General features: G+C 42.7%; 1 protein-coding gene across 1 annotated transcript; it reads right to left on the bottom strand.

Annotated features, from left to right (window-relative positions):
* Positions 1-4,898: 4,898 nt before the first annotated feature.
* Positions 4,899-10,583, bottom strand: npy7r (neuropeptide Y receptor Y7; the record flags this gene model as incomplete). Its single annotated transcript, XM_080774841.1, has 2 exons — positions 10,516-10,583; positions 4,899-6,067 (listed from the first exon to the last, which is right to left on the bottom strand). The coding sequence occupies exon 2, from the start codon at positions 6,027-6,029 to the stop codon at positions 4,899-4,901; it is 1,131 nt and encodes a 376-aa protein (XP_080630967.1). The 5' UTR covers positions 6,030-6,067; positions 10,516-10,583.
* Positions 10,584-12,315: the final 1,732 nt, after the last annotated feature.

Here is a 12,315-nt window from a genome sequence, read left to right as displayed (position 1 = left end):
TAACACCTACACTCCTACAGAGACTGTCCGGTGTCCAGTCTCCAGCTTGTCAGCTACTGAGATTTTGCAGTTTATTTTCAATCTACGAGAGTATAAACCAGGGGTGTCCAAACTTTTTTCAAATTTATTATTTCAGTGCACTTTAATGGTGCTGGAGATTAGCTGTTAACAAACTGACAGACACACACACACACACACACTCAGAGTGCAAAACATACTCTCTCCCCATTTGGCCTGGTGCCATACCGTTATTAATTATTGCCTACAATGTCAATTGTGAAATTACTTTACCGTTGAAATGCAAAATTTACATTTCAACGAATGGACCTCGTAAAACAAAACAAAAACCAAGGCACTGGTTGTGGTACTTCTGGTTTACCGGAATGGGGTTCAACTCCCTGCAGTGCTCTGCTCAATTTGTTGTATTTACATGGTTCATTTTTATTTTCTGCTCATTGTGTTGCCTTTTCATAGATGATAACCTCCAGGTTCTTTAATGTGTTTGCACTCCCTACAGTTAGGTTACCAAGTCTATTTAGTGTGATTGCCCTGAGGGCCAGTGCCGGTTCTAGGCCTTTTGAGGCCCTAGGCAACATATTATACAGAGCCCCCCCCCCCCCTCCTGCTTTGCCACGCCGGATAAAAATTGTAAATTTGCCATGAAAATGCTTCAATCTGGTGCACTTTGAGATCAAAATTAAGAAGCTAGGTGGGGGCCTCATGTGGCCAGTAGTAGTGGTCCTACCCCCCCCCCCCATGAGACTTACAAATCCCAAATGTTTATAAACAAATCCCGAATGTTTGTAAACAAATCCCAAATGTTTATAAACAAATCCCAAAATGTTTATAAACAAATCACAAATGTTTATAAACAAATCCCAAATGTTTATAAACAAATACCAAAATGTTTATAAACAAATCCCAAAACCCATGAGACTTGGTCCTACCCCCCCGACCATGAGACTTACTGCAGGTCAACTGGTAGTGGTCCTACCCCCCCATGAGACTTACAAATCCCAAATGTTTATAAACAAATCCCAAATGTTTGTAAACAAATCCCAAATGTTTATAAACAAATCCCAAAATGTTTATAAACAAATCACAAATGTTTATAAACAAATCACAAATGTTTATAAACAAATCACAAATGTTTATAAACAAATACCAAAATGTTTATAAACAAATCCCAAATCCCTTGGTCCTACCCCCCCGACCATGAGACTTACTACAGGCCAACTGGTAGTGGTCCTACCCCCCCCATGAGACTTACTACAGGCCAACTGGTAGTGGTCCTACCCCCCCCATGAGACTTACAAATCCCAAATGTTTATAAACAAATCCCAAATGTTTGTAAACAAATCCCAAATGTTTATAAACAAATCCCAAAATGTTTATAAACAAATCACAAATGTTTATAAACAAATCACAAATGTTTATAAACAAATACCAAAATGTTTATAAACAAATCCCAAATCCCTTGGTCCTACCCCCCCGACCATGAGACTTACTACAGGTCAACTGGTAGTGGTCCTACGGTAGTGCCGGTTCTAGGCCTTTTGAGGCCCTAGGCAACATATTATACAGAGGCCCCCCCCCCTCCTGCTTTGCCACGCCGGATAAAAATTGTAAATTTGCCATGAAAATGCTTCAATCTGGTGCACTTTGAGATCAAAATTAAGAAGCTAGGTGGGGGCCACATGTGGCCAGTAGCCCATGTAAGGGATACATGAAAAAAAAAAAATCTTCTCCCTGTGACGAGGCCCCCTCAGTGGTTGAGGCCCTAGGCGACCGCCTAGTTTGCCTATGCCTAGAACCGGCCCTGGAGGCAATCATACTATTGTTTTACTGCTCTGTTTATTTTGACGTGCTACTCCTCCCACAGTTTTTTGGATTTGGATTTGGATTTGGATCTGTCAGACTCGCTGCTTTTAGTCGCATGAGAATCACTGCTCCAGGCCAGGGTACTGCTTTTGTTATATTTTATTAAACTTAGAACAAATACCAGAGTGAATCACAGCATAATGAAAGCGATTGCGGTCAACGAAGTTGTGACACATCTATAAACTAATACATATATAAAATAATATATGTTAATGACGTTTAGAGGATTTAGAACACTTTCCTGGGGGTCTTTATTTTTGTTGAAGCTGTCAAAATCTGACAGACTTCTGGCGGCCATGGTCACGCCCACCTGTTGGTAACGCCCACTTTCGGCCACGCCCACAAAAAGGACCCCCCCCATGTCATTTGCCAGGCAGGCTCCACTGCCTTGCTGGCAAGATGGCTAGCTGCGTTCTGAATATGGAGAATTTAAACCTTTTTTTAAGTAGGCCTACCTCTCCTCTTTGGACACTAGAGGACAGCAGATGATCATGTAAAGTAAACTGTATTTTGAAGCAGCCTTGTGTTCATCACATATGAGGTATCATAGGCTAAACTTTAATTGTAACACACCATGTTACTGTACTTACAGTAGCTTTGAAACAAAAATGAATTAAAACAAAAAATGTCATCATATTTGATCGCATGTTTTATTTTGTTTACAAGGCTATATCTAGCCCTACCATATCAGTTCTTAATCTGCCATTTTTAATCATTTGTTACCACATTGAGACAGGGTGTGTGTGTGTGTGTGTGTGTGTGTGTGTGTGTGTGTGTGTGTGTGTGTGTGTGTGTGTGTGTGTGTGTGTGTGTGTGTGTGTGTGTGTGTGTGTGTGTGTGTGCGCGCGCGCGCGTGCGTGCATGCGTGTGTGAAGATTTAGGCTGATTCAGGACATTTCTGTTTTGTTTTAACCATTTCAAAGTGATGGTCCTCCTTTTTAGTTTACTGTATTTAATTATGGCTTAATTACTGTTCTGTCATATATGCATTATTCAAAAGGCCTTCAAAGAGATCAACCACAGAGAACAATGAGAACAGAGTTGTATGACATATGAATGACATGAATGCTTCTTACATTGTTTTCAAAGAAACTCACTCCCACCTGTATTCTGTGATTATGACATCAAGAGCTCTTTGCTCTCATTTCAGCCATTGGTGGAATTAAACCTTTCCTTCTAGTCTCCAGTCCACAATATTATTGATGACCAAGGCGTGTGCACAACCAATGCGTTCTTGTGAGCTTGTATTTTCTCTATATTTGTAACAGGGCTTCAGTGCTCAAAATAAGAATGTACCTTTTCCCTTCCTGGAAATGTATACAGTGGAGCCAAAAGTACAATCTTTGAAAATGCAGTGGAATGAAACATCATAAGTAGGCCTATATCCAAAAATGCAAATACTCAAGTAAAGTACTGATACTCAAAATGTGTATCTGTACTGTTCTCAAGCAAATCGTCTCTGTCAAGTGGAAACCTCCTATGTCCACAACTGTTACTATTCAGGATTCAAATCATCTCTGTCGGGTGGAAACCTCCTATGTCCACAACTGTCACTATTCAGGATTAAAATTAAAAAGTGGTAAAAGTAAAGTAACTGCAGCTTTTGATGCTTTTGTGTGGTGATGTAGTACGAAGTATGGGCATTAATTTACGAAAAAAAACACAAAAGGTTAAAATATGGAGATAGGAGATTTCTGTACTGTCCACCACTGGAGAGTGGAGACAGGTAGTTGGAGAAGACCTGAGGCCAATCAATGTAAACAAGTCTTCACATTCACAATCAACTGCACTCTTCAGCACACCAGAACACCATTACATACATCCTCACAATTGCAAAACATTGTCAACTATTAAAACAGTGGTTCTCGACCGTGTATGTATCAGGGCACACTTCAAAATCCCATCTGACCACTTAACAGCACTTTAAGTGGTCAGACAGGTGAGCAGTGGGCCTTTTTAGATCAACCAATCAATTGTGTTACGGCTTGGATCAATGAAACCAACGTAGTGTAGCTACTGTAAATGCCCATTTAGCAGAAGGCCTAAACAAGGACAACAACACAAGATAATACATCAAATGCATAGCTAAACCAAGAACCTATCAAGAAAATCAATAATCTGTACATTAAAACTATACATCCAGGATGCTAGGTCAACCTGACATTCTGATATTGTAAAATGCTATCTAAATCACATTTTAGCCTTTGCCTGCAGGGTCGTCAAGGCTAGGGCAAGTGCTACGGGCTAAGGTGGAGTCTGGTGAGTCTTCGGATTGCGGCGGAAGATTGGGAGTGAGTCTGCTGTTCAAATTGCAATCACAATGAAAACTCTCTTTTCAAAGGATTTACAGAGAAAAATTCCATGACATTTTATATCTAATACATTTCCTTTTTGAGGGGCGCTAGCCCCTCCGGTGTCCATCTTTGAGGGTTTGTGTAAACACAAACATTGTCCTAACACAAACATTGAATGCCATTGACAATGAATGGCCAGCTTTAAGTGTTTGTATCAACACAAACATTGCGTAAACACAAACATTGAAGACAAAAGTGAGGATGCAAATTGTGATTGGCCAGAATGAGATGATACATGATGATGTTTTGTTTAATATTAATGTTATATTATCATTAAAATCTTAGTGTTTTGCAAATGAGTTAGGGGCCCTCTTGCAATATCCTCAAGGCCCAACAAGTGGGCCCCAGCTCACAGGTTGAGAACCACTGATCTAAAATACCAAACAAGATTGGCTACAGAAAACGCATTGGGCTACACAGTGTTTTAATGGGTTACTTAAAACCGTGATGAACATCTTCTGAACAAGAAATTAAAGGTCTCACATAAAGCATTTCACATGCAAAGCTTTGAGCCTCCTCCGTGGGCATAAAATGCTCCAGTCAGATCAAATAATTCAAGATATAAGGCTGCTTTTTAACCACAAGAGCCACAAGCCAGAGGTCTGTTTAATATGTTGAAGAATTGTGCAGGTTTTTCTTCTTCTTATTCCTTAGAGTGTCATCTCATACGGCGGTGGGGGGGTGCCCACCATTGCGACCGTTCAGCGTTCGCCCCATGAGCGAGCGTGTCCTGAAGGACCCCTCGGGGTGTAGAATGTCTGGCCTGTCCTGGCAGCGAAACACCATGAGGAAGCCATTCCTGTAGTTCTTGTTCATCCAGCCGTACAGCAGCGGGTTGGCGAACGTGGAACACATGGCCACTATGTGGAAAACTGTATAAATCAGCTTGTACTCTTTCAGCCGGAGCGCCAGGTCCAGGTCGCTGGCCAGCTGAAAGACGTGAAAGGGCAACCAGCACGTGGCGAACACCACCACCACCAGGGCCAGCATCTTGGTGGTCTTCTTGCGGCGGGCGACGCTGTCGCTGCGGCTGGACGGGCTGATGTGGTTCTTCAGCTTGACCCAGATGCAGATGTAGGCGTAGCTGATGATGGCCAGTGGGAGGATGTACTGCAGCAGCAGCATGGAGAAGCTGTAGATGATGCCGTCCCGGCCGGTGCCGTGCGGCCACTTCTCGGAGCAGACGGCGATGCGCAGGTTGATGGAGGGGATCTCCTCGTAGCGGTACTCCCTGAAGATGGCCAGCGGCGCCGCCAGCACGGCAGACAGCGTCCAGGTGAGCGCCATGATGAGGAAGCTGCAGCGCCAGGTGAGCCGCTGGCCCAGGTGGAAGACGATGCAGCGGTAGCGCTCCAGGGCGATGACCGTCAGCGTCAGGATGGACACGTGCACGCTCAGCGCCTGGGCGAAGGGCACCATGTGGCACAGCACGGCGCCGAACTGCCACTCGTCCAGCAGCGTGTAGACCAGCGTGAAGGGCAAGCACAGCGTGTCCACCAGGAGGTCGGCCAGAGCCAGGTTGGCTATGAAGAAGTTGGTCACCGTCCGCATGGTTCTGTAGCGGATGAGCATGTAGATGACCAGAGAGTTGCCCAGCAAGCCCAGCAGGATGATGAGGGAGTAGGCTAGGATGAGGGTGATCTGCACGCCCAGGTGCTTGGTGATGTCGGTGTGGAAGCCGGGTCTGAGGAGATCAATGCTGCTGTTGCCCAGAATCCCGCGGTACCAGTGGGAGGAATCCGTTTCGCCGGCCTCCCCCCCGTCTGTATTATTGGGTGCGTCTGTGGGGCTCATTTTATCTGTAGATATGGGGATCCGGGCAATACAAACACCTGAGGAGAGAAACCAGACGAGAGGGAACACAGTTTAGCAAAATGACTGACCCGACCCGGAGGCCACTGTAAGCAACAAGATAGGAAGAAAATAACAATGACAAAATCACATGGGCTCTGGCTCGAGCCTGAATTCTACTGTCACGCACTGAAAATAACAGATCTACAAGCACACAAGCAACGCTTCCGGACTTGTTGAGAACTTGTAGATCGGCAGTTTTTGATGCCGTGCAAGGAAGAATATCCCTCGTCCCTGTCCCTGTTTTATCTCACATTCCATTGCACCATGCTCACCATCACTCAGTGAAATTTATATAATTCATGATGAACAATGTGCATTCCTATCTCTGTCTGTTTAAATAGACGCAAAGTTATCGCTGAGGTATTTAACAGAGACATGGCATTTATTTCCAAGGTGGTTTGGGCTTTGTCTCTTGCAGCTGTGCAGTTTGACAGTGCCACGTGGTCCATATCCATGTTTTAATTAAATGTGCCAAAAAACTGTTTGCTAAATGGTTTCGTCCATCTATTCATATCCTGCGAGCAAAACTAGCCACAGTTGTAAATGCCACACTTTTATTACAGGGATCTGATTGTTTTCGCTGGAAAAAAGAGAGGAATAAAAAAGATAAGAGCAACTCACAGATGTGTGGAACAATTATTAAAGCACTCATCCATGATTGGATTGAGGAAGTGAATTTGCTGCAATGCTGGGAAAGCTAGAGATAAAATAAATGAGAATCATTCTAAAGTATATCGCAGCTGCTCTCTTGGTTCCGCCATTGTTCACAGACACTTAACTGTGTGTATACAGAAAGAATGCTATCAGCACACTAGCACGTTGCATTTTCAAATATCATCATGAGAATGAAGGCTGAAAAGAAGCACGCATGCAGGTGGCACATGTACCAGAGGTCTTATTGTTCCTGTGGCTCACAAAGGGAATTATGTTGTCATCCTCTTTGACGCTTTCTTTTCTTACATTTTCCACAACTTGAAAGCTACAGTTAGCATCCCTATTCTGAGGGAGAACACTGGCTGAAAACAATCAATATACAAGCGGCTAAAGATTGATGTACAGTAGAGGGGGGGGGGGGGGGGGAAGAGCGGACCGATTACAGGACTCCGTTTACTTTTTAACTATAGAGGTTTTAAGTGGTTAATATATTTCTGAGATTGTTTTTTGGGGACAATTTATGCTCCTTTTAGTTTGAGTGAGGGGACAGAGGGGAGATGCAAAACACGAGAGGAGCCTGGACCCAAACCTGGGTCATGTAACCCGCCAAGGAGCAAATGCACCGTGTCACCAGACGCCCCGAGTTGTCATCCTTGTTTCTGACAGTCATGGTACTTCAGTGAAAAAATCCCCTCCCATGGGAAGGGATTTTTCACATGAGGGTGTTAAGGGAATAACTACAGTTACTCCATTACACCCTCTCTTATCATCAGTCTGTCCTTTTAAAAATAAAAGATTGATAAACTTATTACTTTTCTGGATTCAAATAAAAATTAGCAAAAGTAGCAGATCTAGTACTTTTGAATTGTAATGCTTTTGTGAGTATGATCAAGTAGGGCGTTAATTGACGAAGAAAAAAAATGTTAAAATATGGAGAGTTTCTGCCAGCAGCAACAGTATTTCTGTAAGTGGTTAATCCAGTGTGGGGGGGAAAAGAGAGACATGCCTTGAGATACATTTCCAGACCCTCTGCCGTGACTACTCTTGTTCTATTTCTGAACATTTAGTGCTGCTTGGTGATAAGACATGGGTCCTTTGGGGTTGGTGTATTTTGGAAAGGTCGTCCAAAAAGAAATTGTGACTTTCGTGACTGTGGAAACATGCAAAGCTTCATTGCCTGCTGTCTTCTGAGTGGACTTTTATGTACTATGAGTTGTTACCTGACATTTTGTCTGTCATTGCTGATTGCTGTGTCGGGCAGAAACCTCTCTTATGTTATTTTTCTTTTTGTAAATTAATGCCCTACAATCATACAATGTCACACAAAAGTAGCAAAAGATTATTGATTACTGCCTTTTGGGGGGGAGGTGGGTGCTTTTTTTAAATTTGAATATTAAAGATGGAGTGCTGTGATATTTTCCCCCTATGATTATACTTGGAGGAAGAGTTTGTGTACCGTGTATGTGTACAGAAAGTGTGAAAAATGAGTCCCTATTCATTACAATGGAGGGGGTGGAGCGGAGCGGTGCGCTTCCTTGTTCACTCTGTTGTTGTGATCGCTACTTTTCAACACTACGACAAGCGATTACACCGTTTTAAAGTGGATTTTCATGACAAGCAACACAGCGGCTCTTCAAAGATAACTTAAAACATAGGCAGTGAAGCCTGAAACACGACTCCACAATCCCGGGCAATAAAACTGTTTAAAATGATGTTTATGTGGCCACACCCACCAGTTCATACCTGGTTTTCACCTTACCACCACCCACCTGAACTTAAGCCTCGCCCACAGCTGTTGTTGTATGATAATGGCGCAGGGGTTAGGGTTATGATGTCACTAAAGTGGTGAATTTCGGTTGGGCCTTTTGACTCAAAGGCTTTCAGCTTTCAGGAAGGAACAAAAAATACACAGGCAAGACTTATTTGAATATTATAACCACACCTGGGGGTCTATTAGAGTAATATTAACTCCATATACATATATAAAAGTACAAAGCACTCCATCTTTAAACAGTAACAGTTTTGGTCATGAGGTTTTCACTTGACAGCAATGCTATTGCACTTGAGCTGTGCTTTAAAGCTACAGAGGCCGCCTGGATTAGGTGTAATGGGAGTTTATTCCAAGCCATCGGGCCGTGGAAGCAGGATGCTGCTTCACCGTGTTTTTTAGATGCCATTTTAGGCAGTGGCACTTTGAGCAGTTCAGCACTAAGGCACCTGAGTTGGCGGTTTGGGACATACATAGGCAGGCAGTCATATAGGTAGGAAGGTGCCAGACTTGTGAGTCGTTTTCTTTGGTAAGCCAGAAAAAAGTGCATTGCAGTAGGCCTAATCAAGCCGAGAGGAAACAAAGGCGTGGTTCAGTGTTTTTTGCATCGTCGATAGGATCTAATTAGCACAATATTTCTAAGATGAAAAAAGGCAATCTTGGTGACATGATTAATGTGCGTATTAAAATTCAATTCAGAATCAAATAGATTGAGAAGCAAATATGGTCAGCTCAGCAGTATGGTCTCAGGGTACATATCTGTATGCATGGCGTGTGTGTGCGTGTGCGTGTGCGTGTGCGCGTGCGTGCACGTTTGGATCCGGAACCGGAGAAGTCGGAGGAATCAGATGTACACTGACATCTACACTAACAGTGCTGGCATGCATGTGGACTTTACATTTCTGCTATACAATTACAATATCCCGGTGCATGGTTCTCAAACTTTTAAATTGCAAAGGACCACCAACTCTGAGAGTGTACAAACCAAATCCATTTGAATCCATTCATTCACTCTCAGAGTTGCAGACCTGTAAGAAATCGGACCAAAAAGAGGGAATTGGTAAGGTCTCCAACCCTACACACACACACACACACACACACACACACACACACACACACACACACACACACACACACACACACACACACACACACACACACACACACACACACACAATACCCATCCCCAGGTAAAAAAACATAAAAGTGTCAGGTGCCACACCACCATGCAGGTCCTGGAGTGGAAACAGCAGATACAAACAGTTAAACATGATAAATAGACAACTTAGATAAGTGCTGCTAATGTCATTCATATACATCTGACTGCATCTCATCTCTGTCTGTCTGTCACAATAAGCTGCAATCTAACATTATGCAATGTGAATTCATCAGGCACAATGCGTGCGCGCGCGCGCGCGTGTGTGTGTGTGTACTGTGTACGTACAGTGTCTGTTACACTGACATAAAGGTCATCGTTTTTTCTGATCTGCCATAAGATTTAATTTGAGGCAAGCCTGTGCCACATCAAATTTGAATCCAATGTTACTGCAACTGCATATCTCTTTTACACACACCTGCTAAACCAACAAACGAGCAAACTCGGCGACGCACTGCCTGCCGTGAATTCAACATGATTGACTGACAGGTCCTATTCGTTTTCTCCTTCATGCGTAAAATATCTCACTTTATCCTACTATGTATTGCGCTGTTAGTTAATTCCATGTGAACTTAACTCTCCAAGTCAATGCAATCGATTGATGCAAAGGGTTTAGTAGGGCTATCCATCACAGGGTTGTTGCGTGCGTGATTTGCGCACTCCATGATCCACGGGTCTCCGGTCTCCCTGGCCTCATCCAAATTACGCGTCACCGTTAACTAACTGCAGATTTTGGCTGCATAATTGTTTGGCGAGTCAGTCAACGATGAAACAAGATGCATCCCAAACTAACAGAAAAGTTTAAGGTTCTCGTGCGGCAACATTGGTATAAGAAAGAATGGACTCACCTCTTCTGCTTATATCTCCTTTGGTAAGCGAGTCTTCATTTGACAGCGGTGAGAGAGCAGGCTGGAAAACGCTGAAGCTCCTCCCAGGCATCAGGCAGCGCGCATAACGTGGTGAGATGGTGCGCTCTATGCGGACCTGACCGACCGCGCACATTGCTCAATGATAGGCTACTCGCGCGCCTATTTAGATTTCATATAAGCATTATATATAGCAAACGGAAGTAGGCTACTCAGAGTCACATTCATAAGTAAACGTTCTGTATTCAGAATGGACTTAAACCGTTAAACGTATTGGCATGAGTGACAATGTATAGGCTAGTATAACAAACATAAAAAGTAGCCTATTTATTATGCAGGAATGTCACATTTTCAGAATGTTTGAAATAGCCAAAGTGGTTAGGCTATATTATGTTTAGCAATAATAATAAAAATCTACAAAGTAACGTTTTCAATATTGTAGTGGAGTAAAAGTATATAGACCAATTATTTGTTTACAAACATTGGCACAGTGGCACTGGGTGTGGGTGACTGTTTCTGTAATCAATTCCCAACAGATCTCCAAACCTGTTGTTTTGGGGAGCACTGGTTTCAATTCATTCAACCTCCTCTTATGTGTTAATTGGCTATGAGGTGCACCCTAGGAGACATTTAGGGGAGAAAAGATGAACCACTTTTTGCTTAAGTTGTCCTGGAAGCAAGGCAAAATTAGATGGCAGTAAAATCTAATGGTCTACCCATATTTCAGGACGTCTTCTATCAATTGAAATGATGAGTAAGCATCTATGACAAAGGGCCATGAAAATATTACCTTTTTTGGTGGTCCTTAAGTGGTCATGTGGCTCAATTTGCCCCAGGTAAGGGGTAAGTTGATCCAAGTCGAGGGGCAAGTTGAACCACATGATATTTTAATGTTAAAAGCTTAAACTTGAACATATAATGTATTCACTTATCGATAATAATATAATAACAGTTTTCCCTTTTGCAAATTGTCTTATTTATTTGTTTATTTATTATTTAAACAATAGTAAGACAATTAAATAAAGTTTGTTACGCAGAACCTTATATTTGCAATATTGTTAATACAATATTGAAAACTTCTCTTAAATGAGTATTGCAAATTAAAGGTCATTTGGTATAATTTGAGTAGCAAAGATTTAAAAATATGAATAGTGATTCCCATTAACTCAATTTACCCCCGGACATTGGCTCTTGGATCTTACCCATTGGCATAGCCACCATTTGAACAATGACTATAGAATAAGCTACTTCAGCCAATTTTTTTGCGAAATGATTCACATGCGGTTCTATCCATTGGCAAATCATCAACGTGTATGATATTACATTTTAGACCTAGGTACATTTTGCTTTGTATAACAGTCCTTTTACTTTTTTAATTTCACTTTGACTGACAAAAAACAGTTTTTTGTGTAAAATAATGTTTTCTAGCTTCCCAACTTCACAGCCGCAGGTGTAATTCTAGTTTTCTAGATAAAGGGGGTGGTTCTCCCCTATAGCCTACTTCAAAGCGCAACAGTGTTGCACAGAGAACAGCTAGTGATATTTATACAAGCTCACATCGCATCGCGGATGCGACTGTTGTGAGCGTATAGAGGTCTGCGTGCGCGACACCATTGCCTCGCGGCTCGAAGCATAAATTATACTTGATAGGCTGCAGGTGCGCTTGCAGCCATGCACAAACAGGCTCTTCTGCTGCCAGCCATGATGATGATGACCATGAGCCCATGAGCGCACCTCCCGTTTATGACAGCGAGTAGCGACTGTCTGGATATTATTAAACCA

This window comes from Protomyctophum bolini, assembly GCF_963924005.1.
Source record: "Protomyctophum bolini genome assembly, chromosome: 10".
NCBI lineage: Eukaryota > Metazoa > Chordata > Actinopteri > Myctophiformes > Myctophidae > Protomyctophum > Protomyctophum bolini.
This window is presented reverse-complemented; position numbering and strand designations above follow the sequence as displayed.